Source organism: Synchiropus splendidus, chromosome 18 (assembly GCF_027744825.2).
Source record: "Synchiropus splendidus isolate RoL2022-P1 chromosome 18, RoL_Sspl_1.0, whole genome shotgun sequence".
In the NCBI taxonomy this organism is placed as follows: domain Eukaryota; kingdom Metazoa; phylum Chordata; class Actinopteri; order Syngnathiformes; family Callionymidae; genus Synchiropus; species Synchiropus splendidus.
Window position 1 is genome coordinate 6,357,137 of NC_071351.1, and position 18,311 is coordinate 6,375,447.

General features: G+C 50.6%; 1 protein-coding gene across 5 annotated transcripts; it reads right to left on the reverse strand.

Moving 5' to 3' along the window:
• Positions 1–239: 239 nt before the first annotated feature.
• Positions 240–17,811, reverse strand: agap2 (ArfGAP with GTPase domain, ankyrin repeat and PH domain 2). Of its 5 annotated transcripts, XM_053848903.1 has the most exons (20): positions 13,850–14,597; positions 12,797–13,769; positions 10,108–10,166; positions 9,088–9,175; positions 8,929–9,014; positions 8,072–8,207; positions 6,568–6,702; positions 6,371–6,489; positions 4,816–4,962; positions 4,613–4,687; positions 4,436–4,540; positions 3,473–3,647; positions 3,264–3,389; positions 3,059–3,193; positions 2,868–2,927; positions 2,550–2,701; positions 2,087–2,177; positions 1,788–2,010; positions 1,227–1,479; positions 240–1,152 (listed from the first exon to the last, which is right to left on the reverse strand). In XM_053848903.1, the coding sequence occupies exons 1-20, from the start codon at positions 13,916–13,918 to the stop codon at positions 943–945; spliced, it is 3,417 nt and encodes a 1,138-aa protein (XP_053704878.1). In that variant the 5' UTR covers positions 13,919–14,597; the 3' UTR covers positions 240–942. The 5 variants fall into 5 exon arrangements, with proteins under 5 accessions (XP_053704878.1, XP_053704881.1, XP_053704880.1 ...); XM_053848906.1 differs by lacking the exons at positions 12,797–13,769; positions 13,850–14,597 and adding an exon at positions 17,566–17,811; XM_053848905.1 differs by lacking the exon at positions 4,816–4,962.
• Positions 17,812–18,311: the final 500 nt, after the last annotated feature.

The following is an 18,311-nucleotide window of genomic DNA, read 5'->3' on the forward strand; positions in this document are numbered from 1 at the left end:
TTGATGACGACATCTGACGCCAGAGAGATGGCGCCCTCTCGCGGTTGTCCAACAGCGGTGCTGCTCCACTGCATGAAACTGAGAGCTGCAGTCTATTCTTCTTTTACCTGATATACACGTCCTCAGAACAACTGTATTGTCTGTATCAAGTTATTCAGAAGAAGTTGAGCATGAAGGCTGCGTGGATGCCAACACACAAACACGAGGAGTGTGAACATAATAACGAATTTAATGCTCATTAAAAAGTTCACTGTTGTCAAGTGGCTTGACAAAAACTCAAGAGGTTGTTCTGGATTTACTTTGAATGCACGGGGTGGTTTAATATGATCGATGATGTTCAGCTGCTCCCTGGTTGATGTGTCTGCCACAGGTTAAATAAGAACTTATAAAAGACGGCGACAAACATGACTTTCTCTTCGACTACCATACGAAATGATTTACAAAACAGAGTCCAGTTGTGTCTTGGTTGCACTTAAACACCGAGTGTGTTTTGTGAATTTACACGAGTGTTGAACCCAGAACATGACAGTAATATCACTCCAACCTCGGCGAGGCAGCATCATCTCTGAGCCAATACGATCCAAACTGCTCCCACAGGCCCAAAACAAAGCTCACTCTCACCTTGTCTGATTCAGTCTCCGCATGACAGGGAGTAATAACTCCCTCACCGTCTGTGTCGTGACATCATCATTACCATTTGTCCTATCTGGAGGTGACACATGAGTCGGCTGGAACAGCCTTAAACTGAGGCCAAGTACAGTCAACAACATCAACACAGTATGTTAGCAACATATCAATTATCCATACACTGAATGATATTGCTTTAAGTCAAAGAACATGTTGAGACACATTTGAACCGTATTAATATAATATAGTTGTGTTTAATATTGATACGTTCTCCTTGTTTCAGACCCCTGTTTGTGTCTCTTTTCCATTCCCAGACTAGGACACGTGTGTCCGGGAGCTGGGTCTCCCCAGACTGGCAGTGCTGGAGCGTCGAGAGAGGACAGAGGCGGCGGCGGATGTTGGCGCCATGTCATTCGGACAGCCATGCTGGAGCAAAACATCAACGCAGGCTTTGCTTCCTGACTTCCTGGCCATCGCCATCGCTGTCTGGCCCTGGCTGTCTTTGGCTTTCACATCGCTTCCATACTGCGGGGGAGAGAAGAAACAGGGAGTGAAACAGGAACGTAATGGAACGCATGGTTCCTCTTGGTTCCTCATACCCAGATGAGAAGTTGCGTCATGACAACGTCTCCCAGCTGGCAGGCGGCGTGCAGGGCGGTATGGGAGGCTGCAGGCGCAGCGTTGATCATGTCCTTGCTGCTGTGGGCCAGCAGGAGCAGCAGCCTGGGCAGATCCCGCTCCTTCACTGCTGCCAGCAGACAAGTGGGCATGCTGTCATCCGCTGGTGCGGGGAGAGGCGGGACGAAAGCTCGCTGCTCGTATTTAGCACGGATCCAGGACTCTCGCTCCTCTCTGGGGAAGAGACCAAACCAAAGGTCAAAACCTTGTGCCCTCAAGCAGCACTGGGGAGATGCAAAACAAAGGACTTGAGCTGGGGAAAAATAGTGTGATGCATTGACACATTCACTACACGAGGTCTGGCGTTCTGGAACCTTTTCAGCCGACGACCTTCTGCTCCTGGGCTCAGTTATTATTGTTATTAAATGAGTTTGTCTGCCTTCAGTTTCAATGGGGGCAAAGACTTCTCCAGTGACAGTCCAACACAAACCTCTGTGTGCAGACTGGAATGGTGCAGTGCAGGAACAATGAGAGAGACGCACCGTGAGGCGTTGGGCGTGGGTTTGGTCCTGCTGTGGGTCAGGCCCTCCCAAATGCTGTTGGCCATGTGGTTCCCGATGGCAGCCAGCACTTGGGTGAGCTCCACCGGCCAGTCGTCCAGGTCCAGAGAGCGAACCCGGGACAGGTGAGTGCCGAGGTTCCTGTGGATCCCAGAACACTCGATGCAAATGAGCGCCCCCAGGTTCAGGCTGGCCCAGGTGGGATCTACACGTTGAAGAGACAGTCGCCTTCATCACTGCGAGCAACACACGGGGAGCGGAACACAGAGCGGAAGACTCACTCGGGGCTTCACAGTCCACACAGAAAGCATTGCCCTTGGTGTTCCGGATGGCCTGGCGGGCGACGGCCTCACTCTGGCTGCTCCTGCGGGCCTGCAACACCAACAGTGACTGGTGAGCGCGGCTGAACGCTGGAGAGGCTCAGGGTCTCACCAGAACTGAAAACAACCCAGTGTCATGAGAACTCATTGCTGAAGTTCAGTGCTCAGGTGTCCATCTGGAGACACTTTCCACACCACAAAAACACCTTGAAGATGATGGTACAGTTGTTGCCTCAGCGGAGGCTTTTACTTGTGAAAAAAACAACAACATGAAAAGGTAACCTGCGTCATTGAACAGTCTGTTTTGGCACTAAAATGCGTGCAGGCTTTGCAGCATGTTACACAGTGAAACTGGTGTCGTCTCTGCACCTGCGGTGCTGCAACTCTTTCACTGACATTATGATGAACTGTGATGGCGCTCTACCTTGTTCCGGCCACTCTCACAGGCTTGCAGGCTGGCGAGGATCTGACTCTCTATCGCCGCCACCCAAGAGTCCCTTTCCTCCAGACTCTGCGCCTCAAAGTGCCACGTCTGTCCGGTGAAGGACACCACGATGAAGTCGGCATTCTCCTCCTCTGCAAGTGAGAGGAGAACTGGTCAGGAGGTTTGATCTTGAACATCCGGATCTACAGCCATGACACGGGCGTAACAGCCAGTGACAGCAGACATGTGACAAGAGTGAGGGGAGGACAGGGCATGCGGGCGGAGAGGACACGAGCAGCGTGAGCCTGCACTTGTTACCTGTCTTATTTATATTTCTCAAGCTACCAAAGCTCTTTAATTTCCACATTTTGCGTTTTGCTGCAGAGCAAGAGGTTTGAAGAGACAGAAAAAAGGGAAAAGAGGAGTTAAAAATAGGACACATTCAGATCATGTGGAAAAAATACACTGCTGGGAACAGGATTTCTCGGAAGGTCACTCTCAGGCTTCACCTTCAGCTTGGCAGATGACGGCATCGCCTTTCTGATTCATGCTCTTCTTCCTCCGATTCTTCTTCCGGTCGCTCATCGGAGAAGACTGGCTGGGCTCTTTCCCAGCAAAGGAACTCGCTGCTCCTTCAAGGCCGTCTGGAATGGCACACGTCACTTGGAACCTCTCCTTCTAGACCGCAGAACTCAAAAGAACTCGTGTCCTCACCAACACTCTGTGCTTTGGTAGACAAGGACGAGGGGCAGCGCTGAAGCGTCCGCTCCACTCCAGACGGAGAGAGGGCAGTCGCCCGCTCATCTGCCACTGACAGCGTCGCGGGACATAACTGGGGAACTGGAACAGAAAGAGTTGCTACTTTGCTTGTGACATAAGAACCTACCTCCTGCGGCCCGGCCAGTTCATACTCTGGGAAATACCTGAAGTGGATGGTTCTGCTGCCACCAGATCTTTATTGACACCGTTGACTCCGGAGCTGAGGGGCGGAGCCGAATTCCCTGCAGGGGCCACGGCTCTCGGAGGACGTTTTCCAGGAACCTTCACCGTCACACGCAGCAGGTCGATTTCTTTCCCATGGATATTCTGGCTGTAGTCCTGCATTCAGAGTGATATACAGTTAGCAAGCCTCAGTTTAAACGTACATTTTATTCTGACAATTCACTGAAGGAGGATCCTTTGTGACCTTTAACCTTTGATTTAAGAAGCTGATCATCCACCCTCAGGAGGAGACGGGCTTCAAGCTGGAGGTTGAACTTTAGGGAGAACACTGAGGAGCAGCTACGTTGACATGGCACGAATGCTTCTCACTCTCAACTAGTGATGCTCCAATCGATTGGTGACCGAGCGTGATCGGCCGATTTCAGTGACTGCCGCTCTGATAGAGCCCCGCTGGTTGTGATGCTCCTCCCGACTCGCTGCTGACTCAGCAGCAGCAGCATGTCTGCAGTGGAGCTTCTTTCAATTTGACATGTAAAGTTAGCATCCTGCAGCACATGCACGGGACAATGCTGTGCAGGGAAGCGCCTTCAAATGAAACACGCCATTTAAAGCTCCAGCACCCGACGGAGTACGGAGAGTTTTCAGGGCTCATGAGAGTGAGAGCGCCGGTTCCTCAGCAGCTGTTAGCGCAGCTGTTAGCACAGCTGACGCTTAGCAACACCCGCCGGTCCCAGTGTGACATTCGGAATGATAAGAAATCATCATTCAGCAATCGGCAGCAAAAATCCTGATCGGAGCCTCCCTTGTCTAAACCTTTTTCACGAGGTCATCATGAGCTATTGTGTTTGGAATTTCGAGGAAAACATGCTTCAATCCAGGAAGTATTAGAATAGGAGTGAAATCTTCCTTCAATGATATTGGTGTTGCAGCTGTATTGATCTTACGCTGGAGCTGGAGTGGTAGCACAGTGTTCCGTTGTTGGTCAGGGTGACGTATTTCTTTTTCCACTCCTTATTCAGAGAACTTCCGCTTCTCTTCCACAAGATGCTCTGTCAAACAACAGCAACAGCACGTGAGCAGCAAAACCCTGCAGAGCTCAGTCTGAACTGGCAGATACACACCTGCTTGATGGGAGCTCCCCGGCTGCTGCTCGGGTCTAACTTGGTCTCGGAAGATTTCTTGTCCGAGTCTCGATTCTGCAAGGGACCAGGAAAGAACTGGTTCAAATCCCACTTCTGACGGTTTCAGGGCCACCAGGGCCACGGAGGAGATGGCGACGAGTGAAATGGCAGTGAAAGGTGAGTGGCTCAGTGAAACCACTGACCTTGAAGAGAGACGGCCGGCGCGGGATGGTCTTCAGCGAGCGTGAGCTGCCCGCTCCCTCCCCCTGTGCCACCCTCAGCTCTCTGTGACTGATCACCGGGGTGGAGGGGAGGGAGTAGGCGTAACCGCTGCTCGGGCCGTTGGTGGTCTGGATGTAGGATGGAAGGTCACCATGACAGAGGAGTGAAGAGTGAGAATGAAATGAAACAGCTTCGCGACATGAAGGTCCAGAGAAAAATGTTTCATTGAGGCTCAGTGTTGTTGTATATGGACAGAGATGGCCAATGAGATGGGGACACAGTGAGATGTAGCCTGTATCATGCTCATTGTTGTACAGTTCAATGGAGCCCTCAGCAAAAAACAAACAATGACTTCACGTTCTTCATGGTTTTTAAATTTAAATGTGGAATTTGATGGATGAGGTCACTCCAAATTCATTTGATTCTTCTTGTTATTTCATTGTGAGGAAATACGGACGTGGCGAATTTGGACGTGGCTTTTTGTCCACTTCTGATTCACTCATAATGGGGCTCTGAAAAACATCTATGATATTCTTTCCCTGCTGACAAGCACACGGCCAAACAGCAAAGAGCAGCTATTGAGTTTAAATAGGGAACAGGTTAGTCATGTTGAACAATTCAGGGTTAGGCTTAGGTGGGGGTTAGTATTCAACAAAAAAATGTTTTTGTTCTTCAATAATTCAGGGTTCTGTGGATCCCAGAACCGTGAAGATTGTGTTCTTTTTTTATCAGAGGCGAGGCAACCTCTCACCTCTTGTCAGTACTGAACAAGTATAAAAAGTAGGGATGCTCCGATCATTGGTCACCGATCGGCCGATTTCAGTGAATCCCAATCACTACCTACCCACAATCACATGACACATGCGTCGGCGCCTCCCAGCATGTCTGCAGTGGAGGTACTTTCAATCTGTCATGTAAAGTTTGCATCCTGCAGCACGTGCACGGGAAAATTTAAAGCACTGGCGGAGAGTTTTTGGGGCTCGTGAAAGTTCCTTAGCAGCAGGCTGTTAGCGCAGTAGGCTGTTAGCGCAGTAGGCTGTTAGCGCAGCTGACGCTTAGCAACACCTGCCGGTCCGAGCATGATTCTCGGACCGATGAGTAAATTGCCCAAAAATTACTATTAATTTCACCGAGCTAGAGGAGCAGCCTTTCTCAAGTTTCACGAAGACGGAAACGACAGTATCCGTCGCTGTTTTGTAGTCAGGTGCAGTGTTTGTCAGCCACCTGAAACTGGATAACTTTTATAAATGCTCTCAGTGTCAGAGTCCCGCTACAAGTGGCCAGTACGTCAATTCTTTCCTTTTGACAGAATAGTTGCTGCATTCTGCAAGGTTTTTCTATTTTTTTGCCTCCATGAAGAGGTAGATAAAAACATGTCTGACTTAGAATGATTTAAAGTTCATGTTTTTTAGCATCGTCTTCACAGAAGGTCTCATAATTTTGATGACAAATTCATTGTCAATCCATGTGATCGGTAGCAAAAACCCTGATGGGAGTCTCCCTCATGAAAAGAATGAAAGGCGGAGCTCATCACACCTGTCCAGGAAAGGAGGCCGACCCCGGCGTGGAGCCTCCAGAGTGACTGGGAGAGTTGGGAAGAGACTTATAAGCCTGCAGCGCCGCCTGCCTCTTCTGAGCCACGATCTTCTGGGCAGCTGCGGCACAGCAGTCACACAGCTGAATCACCAAGCAGCAGCACACGTCCTGTGTGAGAGTGAGGAGGAGCGGCTCACCTTCGGAGAACACTCGATCCACGTTGAAACCATAGGTGGCGCAGGTCTCGTAGAAGAGGGAGTGACGCACGTCGATGCACAGCTGCCTGGCCCTCTGATCCTCGATCACACGGGGGTTAGTGCTGCTGATCTTATCTGCAGACATCAACAGGAAAGGTCTGTGCATGGTTCAGGATGAACGGGACAGACAAGGGTTTTGGAACAGACAGAATCACACACAGAGTCCAAGCCAAAACAGGGGTGACTGGATGAAGAGGTTCAGACAAGGTGAAGGTTCTCATGTGAGAGAAGAGAGCAGGATCTGAGCTCCAGGAGCCAGGAAAATGGGTGGCAGCTGGGGAATCACGCTGGGTGCTCGAGGTCAGGCCCATGAAATATTGATCCACTGAAGGAATGAGCCCATGACTGTAGCTAGAAACACTGTCTGTGTTTCGGGTGTCATTCGTTGACCAGTTACTTCCAGCCTTCATTTGGTCTTCAGTGGCTTTGTGTTGGACTTGAGCGTCTCTCTGCCAAGGAGCTGGTGGTATTTGCCACATGTCGCCCCGTGGATGTCCAGTTCTTGTTTTGTACGGTATTTGCCGCGCCACAAACTTCATGCTTCACGCTTCATGAAACACTGGCTGCATTCCGGTGCTCAGCAGGTGGCGCTCTCAGATGAAAGATCATGTGAGGTTTTATTGAAATGGTCGATGAACGAGAAAGATTTTGGAGCAGAGAGACCATCGAGTGGCCTTGTTCCATGAAGCCTCATCAGCCCATTGCCTCTGTTACACGCGTTTCACACCATGTCTCCACGAGGGGGCGCCATTTCAGCGTACCGTATTAAAAAGGCCACAGAACAACACCCATTTTGAACAAGTTTGGAAAAACTAGGTCGAGCATGGAGACTGACAGGTGATGACAAACACACTGGGTGGATCTGACAGCTCCATGCCTCCACAGCTGGGAGCACACAAGCAGGGGCCTTGACACGCCTGCGACAGAAGGGCAAAAAAACCCAGTTTTTGCTGTGAAATATTCAACTACTTTACAATAGTCCAGCTTGATGATGGTCAACGATGACGGCAGTCAATGAGAAAATCTTCACTGTGACTGTCAGGGATGGAGGTAAATGTACTCGTCTCTTGTGATGGCTGCGGCCACAGCACGTTACATAACTTTTATAGATGTTTATCTGGACCACTGGTGACAGTCACTTCCTCGTCTCTCAAACAATGACCGTCGTTCACAGTGGAGCCCACATTGAAAAATGTGACTAGACTGTACTGTGTTTATGTGACTTGATGACTTTTTTCCCCCCCCGAGACATGACAGGTTCATGTCTAGGTTCCGCATGATGGATGCAGGGAGTCCAAGAATATATTCGTAAACCCGTTCATCATCATTGGACCCATGGCTGGTTAGAAAAAAGGAGATTCCACTTACTTGTCAGAATGTCTGATGTGTTTAAGCACAACTACGCACCGAATACTAGGGTGAATGTACATGGATATATCTTTACCTTGCGTTCCCACCACAATGACAGGGATGTCGGTGCGGTGGACACAGAGCTGACTGTAGAGCTGGTAGAGCTCCTGGAAGCTGCTCTCATTCTCCAGACTGAAGACCAGAATCACTGCATCCACCCAGCTGCTGAACTAGAGACAGGAGGGAGAGGTGAGCCGCCACAATGTTTCACTGATGCTGTAGATCAGTGGTCCCCAACGCCCGGACTGGGGACCGGTACCGGGCCGTGGATCAATTGGTACCGGGCCGCACAAGAAATAATGATTTCCGTTGTGTATGATCTGTGTGTGAGGGATCTTTCATTTTGAAAAATGACCAGATTCTCTCGGTTAAGCCCATAATTTAACCCACTAGCTCGCAAAATGAGTAGGAAACAGCCGTTTCTTTGCGAAGGGAGAAGGGCTCAGTGAAGAGACAGGAGAACCTATGACATTTTTTTTACAAACAATACCAGGAGTCGTACTTGAAATATGGCTTTATCGCGGCCGTCGACCGTCACTCCCAGATGGGACCGTCTCGTTCCAGAGAAACAAGCTCAGGGCTCCCATTGATTTAACAATATGGTGAGTGAAAATTTTCATGCACTTTATATTCGGTATTGTGCTGTATCTGTATGTATTTTAAAGGCGTGTTTAAACGCATAGTGACCAGAGTCAGAGAGCGTTCGGGCACTGGTCGAGAGGAGGAGAGTTTGCGAGTCTCAGTGGGCACACAAACGTGGAGAGGCCTTATGAAGTGATAAAAAGGTTGTGGACCACTGCTGTAGATCACGAACATAGTGCTGACGTGACGCTGAGCGTGAGGTGTGTGTGAGGGAGGACGAGCAGGAGAGAGAGAGAGAGAGAGTCTCACCTGTGCATCAGGAGGCCCAGCTTCCTCCCGGATCAGCAACAAATGACTGCATCCATCAACCAGCACTTCCTTCTTATACCTTTCACCTGGTCACAGACACATCTCTTTGAGTTCCAACAATGAGGGGTGATTGTCTTGCTCATCTGTTCTGCATCTCACCATCAGGCTTCTCGAGAGCAACGTAACTGCCTGTGACGTACTTGTGCACCAGTGAAGACTTGCCACTTTTCAGACTTCCCAGAATGCCCTGAGACAGGGAAGGAACCCCAGATCACACTGTTAGACAGACAAGTCTGCACCAAGACCGCTGGTTTCCTTCTCTCAAGGGACTCATAGGAGGGCTGCACTTTGGGAAAGTTTCTTTATTGCCTTGTTTCAGGTGAAGGTGTCCACATCTACTCTTTACGACTTTAAACATGAAGAAAATTCACGTTGGTTTCACTTGGAAATCGATGGGATGCTAAGAACAACGTGCAAAAATAGAAAACAAAAGTGCAGAAAACAAAAGACAGAGCAGTGAAGTTTGTTAAAAATGTTTCTCAAAACTAATCCATAACCTGCAAGCACAGCATATTTGCATGAGTGTGCCAGAATTGAAGGCTCACATGAGATGTGCTTCCCTCCAAGACACACCTTGGACTGACACTCACCACTGAAGTCAAGGCTTTGATGGCACATGAGCAAGTTCAGCAGCTTCCACTGACTAAGTCAACAGGCCTTAATCCTTCCGCATCCTCAACTTCCAGTTTCAGAGGGGGGTGTGTAAGGCAGTAGGCACATTGCTGTGACTCCAACTTTATGTGCAGAAAATAAACAATTGTGTTGGGACAAAGGGTAGTGGACACCAGGGCTAATGCCAGGTGCTTCAAGCAAGAAGTTGAAGCAGAGTTTATAGCAGGCCTGGAGTCGGCCATGCACTGCTCCTCAGGGCATGCAGGCGGGTGAGGATGGGGTGCGAAACTCATGCCAGTTTATCCACTCTCCAGCAGCCCTGGTAATAAAGCGGATGGATGGACAGACGTGATTCTGCGGGAGGCCAGGCCATGGGGGTGGAGCCCTCCTGGAGGGCACCGCACACATGGTAACCCACGCTTTCTATCAACAACAATTTACAGACCTCTGAGGGCTAAAACAAAGTTGATCTAGTCAAACAGTGAACATATAGTTTCAGGCTCTCACCAGTCTCAGCTCGGGAATGGATCGGCTCAGACTCCAGTCCTGGCTGTTGGCGATGTTCACTAAGAAGACGGAAAGAAAAACAGTCATTGAAGCAGGTACATGGCGTGAGAACTGAAATAAAACTGCATTGTTGTGTTGATGGCGTCTGTGTGAATGAACCAAAAGCTAAGATTCTTCCTATAGACACACCAGGGACTCATCTGAGCCTCGCATCATAGCTTTACTCTGAATGAAGATTCCTCCTGGTCCCTGCAAAAATTTGGCAGAGTTTTTATTTGCATCCAGCTCAGCGATCACACACAGGTACGAAAATGTGTATCCTGGAACAAAAACGTTGAAAGAGAATGTCACCTCACATTTAACGGTAACCTTCAGTAATGTAGGAGAGAAATGGGGGCTCATATCTGGGAGGGCCACCACTCTGCAGGGGGCAGAAAGCACTTCCCAAGCATAAGGATAACCTGTGCTCAAACTCCTTTTTGTCACTGTTCAATTGTGTTTGCCTTTTGTGTTTTACAAGCCTAGAGGTGTAGTGAGGAACCAGCACACAGACTTGCAGTCTCCTCCTCCACCCTGCTGCTCCATCCATCCCAGCCTCTGTAGCAGCAGCAGCAAAAGCAGGAGGGCTGCCGGTTACCATGGCAACACTTCCTCGTGTTAGCGCTCATGTAACTCCCTGTGTGTGTGTGTGTGTGTGTGTGAGTGTGTACGCGCGAATGAGAGCAGCCAGTGAGGCTACAACGGCCTGAATATCAAACGAGTGTCTGAATTCATGCAGCACACCCACAGAACCACACGGGCTCTGAGCATGGAGAGGTGTGGATGGAACGACCGTCTGGAACAAGCTCAGCTCCCCGATCAAAGAAGTTCATCCGAATGAAGTGGTCCATGCTTTCAGAATAACGTTCCTCACAATGTTCAATGACAGTTCAGAAGACGCATTCAACCCCACCCAAGTGGGCTCTTACTCCATGAACGCCACGTCGCGCACACACACACACACACACACAGCTATAAACCCACCCAGCTCCTCACTAGGAAGTGTCTGCTTTGGATCAGGTGACTGATCAATACAGGATTGGGGTTTCTGTAGAGATTCGGATTCAAGAGAAGATGAAACACCGAGAGTGCTGCCTCCTCACTCACAATAATACGTTGGCTGTGACGCCCCCGGATCCCCTCCACCATGTGGGGAGAAAACAAACGGTGAGTGGGTGCTTTTTAAAGGGCGGGGCTTATGTCCATTTTCTGAGTGGAAATATTTTAAACTTTGGTGCTAAAACATTCCCACATGAAACATATTCCTCTGTGAAAAGTTAGACTCATGTCATCAAGACGTGAAGTGGAAAAAGTCTGGGAGAGGAAGGGTTTTGGATCCCACGTCCAGAGCAGCTGGTGATCGATCGCCAGTCTGAGCGAACTGGTGATGGGCTTGATGTTTGTCTTTGTTCTCAGGATTAGCCACTTGCTAACTGCAAACACAGACGCAACACATACCCAAGGTTTATAACCGACACCTCAGGAGAAGTGAGCCACTCACAATCACATGTTTCAGGGGCGTGTCCCGAGAGTGACCCGACCATAGGTGCGTCCTGAGAGTGACCTGACCATAGGTGTGTCCTGAGAGTGACCCGACCATAGGTGTGTCCTGACAGTGACCCGACCATAGGTGTGTCCTGACAGTGACCCGACCATAGGTGTGTCCTGACAGTGACCTGACAATAGGTGTGACCTGACAGTGACCTGACCATAGGCGTGTCCTGACAGTGACCTGACAATAGGCGTGTCCTGACAGTGACCCGACCATAGGTGTGTCCTGACAGTGACCCGACCATAGGTGTGTCCTGACAGTGACCTGACAATAGGTGTGTCCTGACAGTGACCTGACCATAGGCGTGTCCTGAGAGTGACCCGACCATGGGCGTGTCCTGAGAGTGACCCGACCATGGGCGTGTCCTGACAGTGACCTGACAATGGGCGTGTCCTGACAGTGACCCGACAATGGGCGTGTCCTGACAGTGACCCAACCATAGGTGTGTCCTGACAGTGACCTGACCATGGGCGTGTCCTGAGAGTGACCCGACCACAGGTGTGTCCTGGCAGTGACCCGACAATGGGCATGTCCTGATAGTGACCCGACCACAGGTGTGTCCTGACAGTGATTTGACCATAGGTGTGTCCTGACAGTGACCTGACCATGGGCGTGTCCTGACAGTGACCCGACCATGGGCGTGTTCTGACCTTGACCCGACCATAGGCATGTCTTGAGAATGACCCAACCATGGGCTTGTCCAGAGAGTGACCCCCCTACCATGGGCGTGTCCTGACAGTGACCCGCCATAGGCATGTCTTGAGAGTGACCCGACAATGGGCGTGTCGTGACAGTGACCCCAACCATGGGCCTGTCCAGAGAGTGACCCGACCAAGGTCGTGTCTTGAGAGTGACCCAACCATGGGTGTGTCTGTGCTGACCGGATCATGGGTGTGTTCTGATATATGGCTGACAGTGTTGTGTGTATTGGCATCTGGGATGACATTCTCCACTGTCCCACCACGGTCCTTTCGGGGGGCCTGAAAGCAGCTTTCCAACAGCTTGCAATTACACTGGTTTACCAGCGGTGCCGCCAAAAACAAACATTCCTAAAGGAGGCAAAGGCATGCTGAGGTGTTGCGGCTCAAGACGTCCTACCTTCCTCCTCACTGGAATCTCTCTGGATGAAGACTGACGGCGGTGTGGAGGAGGAGCCCCCAGAACCGGAGCTGCTCTTTGTGAAAATCCCGCTGATGAATTTCAGCATCTTTCTGTCCTTGGCAGAAGTGCGTGGGCCGTGCTGGGCCTGCCCCAGGTCCTCAGAGAGGCTGTTCAGGTCACTGTTGTCAATGGTCCGGCTCTTGCCCTTCCTTGTGGGCTTTGATTCCAGGTTTGCGCTGGCCGGTAAAGAAGATGAGCCTGACTTGAGCCTCTCCTTCCGAGGCAGGTCTCTCATCACCGCTGAGCCTTCATATCCCGCCTCTAATGGTCGTGCACCCGGGACCTGATCCCTGGGATCTCTCCATCCTTCAGACGTGCTGGCCTCAGTCCAGGAGGCCCTACAAGGGCCGGGCGAGCGCATGGGCACGCGGCAGTCCTTGCGGTCCAGACTTTGCGCCGCGGTGGGGCTGCGCTCCCTGCCCTCTCTGGAGTCCCTGCCCCGCATCGGTGCACTGCTCTGAGACTTCAGCAGACTCACAGGCCTTTGCCCCACTGGTCGCATCGGAAGGTTCGTCCTGGTTGGAGTGCGGATGGATTCAAACACCTCTGCTGGAGGTGTGGAAACCAAAGATGGAGGTCTGCTTTGTTTGATCTCTGCAGCGGACAGTGTCCTTTCTTCTCCTGTCCTTTCAGACGGTCGGGCCGTCGAGACGTCACTTCGCTGGGCATCACTGGTGAAAGACTTGGGATCTTTCTGAGACCATGGACTGGTCCTCTGTGGGGAAGCTACAAGTGCTGTGGCTCGGTCCTCAGCCCCAGTCAGGCCCCGCGTCTCTCCATCTGATGACTGCCTCACATCCGTCTGGGGCTCCCCCCCTTCATCCTCCACAGCCTCTACCTTGACCAAGGTGAGGGATATGAGGTAGGTGGTGCGCTGCTGCAGGTGCGCGCCTCCACTCATGTGCTCGTACTTCAGTGGACAGACAGCAGATGAATGAAAGCAGTGAGAGCAAGCACGTGAAAAAGCAGACTGAGACTGGATCAACTTACGTGGAGACCATGTTGGCCGTCCTGGGGAGGGACCGGGGAGGCGCCGCAGGAACATTTAGCTTGATCCATGGTGTCCGTCTCTCAAATATCCAGCGCAGATGTGGCTATTGATTGGTGCTCTGCTTCACCAGAAGAGACATCCACTCCAGAAATAGTCCAGAGCCCGGCAGCTCTTTTGCTGCGGGAGAATCTTGAAGCCGAGACTAGAATTCTAGGCAGCTGGATTGTCTGTGTTAGCGCATATTGCATCTTCCTTTTGTGCGGGAGCGTCCAGTACCTGCCTCATCCATAAGGTGTTTCCTACAGCTGCCAGGCGGAAATGAGAACGCTGGGGAGTTGGCTGTCACTCAAGAGCGGCATGGCTCGGCGTGCAGACCCTACAGGATCACGGGTTGTGATGGTCACACGTGCGACCGCAGCAGCATCCGTGCAGAGAGGCAGGCAGAGGGAAGGACGGCAGCATCACGCACGGCGAGGACATCCATGAAGGTTGAAGGGCTTTCAGAATCCCAAGCTGAGACGGGAAGAGGCTTGCTGGGGTCTGGAAGGCTCCGTCCATTACTCCCCATTCCTCTCTGACACTATGACAGAAACGCTCCTCCTGAGCAGCTGCTTCGGAGACGACACCGGTTCAACCAGTCCTGAGCGTATCACATGGACTCCTCAGTCTCCCTCCCTCTCCTCGCCCCTCCTTGTAGCAACAGACGCGCCGTGCAGTGCAGAAGGAGCCGGCCTGTTCTCTCTCCTCCTCTCACTGCGCTTGTGTGGCTCCTCACTCCTCATCCCTCCAGCTGCGGTCCCCTCCTCCCATCGGTTTCTCTCTCCACCAGTAAGGAAGGGACAGGGCGTGGGGTGTAACAGCGAGTAGTGACACACACAGGCTTGGCTTCAGAGAGAGACAGGAGAAGCTGGAGAGGAGGGGAGGGGAGGGGTGGATGGATGTTGAACTGTCTGTCTGCACGGGTGTCGTGCTGCACACCGATGCTGAGAGAGGCTCCTCTCACCGTGGCTCCAGCTCCAGTGGTCTGCGCCTGCTTGCGTGTCTGGAGTGTGCTGAATATGTGTGGCTGTGTGTGGCTCCTCCTCAGTGGGAGGCTTGGCTTGTTTGTTGCTAAGGTGTTGTAATCTTCCTGGCACTCACGGAGCAAGCACATCGCCCATGTCCCTGCTCCTCCATTACTCTCTCCAGCTAGATGTGGTGAGAGGAGATTTGCTGTGTCTATTGATCCGATCCGGCCTCTGCTCTTGAGCAGACGTGGGAAACTGATGAGTCGGTGGAACTGGACCAACATTAATACCGTGACACAGAGCTGGTGGTGTTTTTGGTCTGGAGAAGGAAGGGCAGGGGTCAGGAATCAGAGTCTCCACCTGCTCGGTCCACCTCCGCCTCCCCTCCACAGACACCACTGGCACTGCATACAAAGGACGTCCAGAGAATGTCTTGAGCGACATGGAGACAGTGGCAGTGAGCAACACACCATTCATATTCAGGGCCACAAGGGGCGATTTACATTCTCCATAACTGATTTTCGTGCCCTTATATATGTATATTCACTGTCAGATGCAGGATCTGTCACGTCTCCTCAACACCCTCTGACCGACCATCTATTTCCATGCATAAATTATAATAAACCACTGTGATACTGAAGCAGTTGGTACAGTCAGATGAGTCGGAGTGCCTTCACACTCCTCCTCAGAATTGAAATAAATGATATTAATATGCTGTGCATTGAAATAGTGACAGAGAATCAGCTGCTTTTCATGATAAAAACAGGGTAAGGTGTGAGTTACACTTTTTTTAATCCAAACAGCTACAAACACTGAGGATCATATCCAGCATTAAAGAAGAACAGAATGAAGATAGTATTCCATCCCCGGGGTCTCCTCCCGGTAGGACATGCCCAGAACACCTCCCCAGGGAGGCGTCCAGGGGGCATCCGGATCAGATGCCCGAGCCACCTCAGCTGGTTCCTCTCCATGTGGAGGAGCAGCAGCTCCACCCCGAGCTCCTCCCGGATGACCGGATGCGCCCAGCCACCTCACGCTCCCCTTTTCCCTCACTCGAGAACAAGACCCTGAGATACTTAAACTCCACCACTTGGGGCAAGAACTCTCCACCGACCCAGAGAGAGAAAACCACCTTATTCCGGTCGAGAACCATGGCCTCAGACTTGGAGGCGCTGATCCCCATCCGGGCCGCTTCACACTCGCCTGCAAACCGCCCCAGTGCATGCTGAAGATCCCGGTCCGATGAGGCCAGCAGAACAACATCGTCCGCAAATAGCATGGAGGTGAGGTAACTCAAGTCACTGAACCTATGGAGCCATTGATGTGACAATGTCTATGTCCGGCGCAGACAAGCGGAGCATGGGTTTGTTGTCATGTACAGTGCTATAGACACCTGCCTCATTCACTAGTTCAACATGATTTTCTGACTTCCCTCTGTCCAAATATCAGTTCAGCCTGCTTCTGGACGGCCTCAGCATCCCACACGTCCTCACGTCATTTCTTTTTTTTGACTGACTGCGCTCTCATCTAGAGCCCGGAGATAAAGCATGGGTTTTGATCATCGCTACAGGCCAGACACCAAATGCAAATGAGTGTTTTTGGCTGAGCTCTTAGATTGTTTTAAGCTCCACAAAATCCGAAAAAAAGAACATAACTAGCGAGATCAATGATGAACTCCAACGTGCCAAATTGCACAGATTTATCCAGGGCTTTGCATGAATAAGTGACTCTCAACTGAATGTGGAAGCCGAGTGGACTCAGCTCCTGAAACAGACAAAAAGCTAAATGAAAAACAAAAGTACAGCAACTACAGTAGAAAGGAAAACCTGAAAAACACAGCGTACAGCAGCCAAAGGGCTGACTTCTGATGACCGGTGGCCCTTGATGGAGAACTGAGCCTTCTGCGCTGGGTCCATGTTATTCTCAAAGCTGTGGCCACCTCAACTAGCAACACACAAACATATGAAGAACAACTACACCGTCACGTGGAAGTTTGTATATTTCCGTGACTGGATTGTTTGGTATGTTTTAAGAGCAAGTGAAGTGACTTCAAATCCTTCTGAAATACAGATGGAACTGTAAATATAATCATTTGAATTGAATCAGATACGTTTAAAATAGAATCAAATGGTACTTTCTCCTCACAGCCAGGCATCAGTGCAGAAGACACCTTCACATAGTGGTGGTTAAAAAGCTACACTGAGCTGGAGAACAGCACATCATTCATATGTTCAATGTTAAAATGATCCATCAGAGCAATACGTTTTCATATCTGCCATTTCCCCCTCGCCAAGTTGCCTGTTACGATTCTTTATGAGAACAAGTCACTCTTTAGCCGCTGTATTTCCTTGATGTTGAAATGAGATTATGATGCATAACATCGGAAGAGAGTGAGGATAAGATGTGCAATGAATTGGCTCTAAACGTTTACACTCGGTTTGTCTAAAAGGAAGTGGCTTTGAGGGCAGTTGCACATCTCAGACAGGAAGTAGGCCGCACGGCAGGTTCCATCCTGCTGCCATGAGACTCAACCTGAGCCGTGCCGATTCAATATGGGTTCCACACAGGAAGTCGAGATGAGAGCAGACGAGAAGTCAAGACGAGAGCCAATATATTGCTGAAAAACGCCCGACTGCACGGCGCGAAGAGCAGGCGACACATTCCATCATCTGATGGGCAAATGCACGGCTGAGCTGGAGACAGCTTACCTTCGATGCTGTGCAGGTAGACCTTGAGGCCGGAGCGCAGCTGAGGATCGGACACTCTTTCAAACTGCTTGAAAAGTTTGGCGATGGCATGCTTCAGCGATTCGTGCCTCTTGACCTCGGCTTTGATTGCAGTGGAGTTTGCCAGCTTGGAGCTGTTGTCCATCCTGTGCCGTAAACAACCCGCTTCAGCCCATCAGAAGTCCAGGCCCCTGAAGATGCAGCAGAACGTGAGCCACGCAGCACGGATGTGTGTCAGCTCTCGGCAGCCTGCCACTGAAGTCAATCTACTTCCTCTTTTGGTCTCTATCAGCCTCCTATGTTCTCCTTTGCATTTTTGCTGCATAACATTGGCGTTTCACTATCATATTTTATTGACACGTAATGAGGAATGTTTTCAATCTTTTCATTGATATCAAACTACAATGACCTATCCCAGTCATTACAATGGAAAAAAACAGAAGAAAGCCATCTTTATTCATGTAATCTCCTCTGACACATCATGAATATTTGACATGACAAATGATATCAAACAAGTACCTGAGTGTTCAACTCAGCCATGAACTGGACCGGACAAAAAACACTGAGCCTCTTTTCAAAAAAGGCAGAGAAGACTGTCCTCAGCTCAGGAGGCTGAGGTCCTTTGGGGAGGAGCGGGGGAGTCTGCAGGGCGGGCAGTATGACAGACAGAGACATCTAATGTCATCTGATGTATATTACATTTGTATTACCATTAGATCACACAGAAA

Coding starts and splice junctions, on each gene's coding strand:
- agap2 (XM_053848903.1), bottom strand. CDS start 13,918: ATGGATCAAGCTAAATGTTCCTGCGGCGCCTCCCCGGTCCCTCCCCAG. Junction 9,015..9,087: donor TGCTCTCGAGAAGCCTGATG/GTGAGATGCAGA, acceptor GTCTGTGACCAG/GTGAAAGGTATAAGAAGGAA. Junction 6,490..6,567: donor GGATCGAGTGTTCTCCGAAG/GTGAGCCGCTCC, acceptor GCTGTGCCGCAG/CTGCCCAGAAGATCGTGGCT.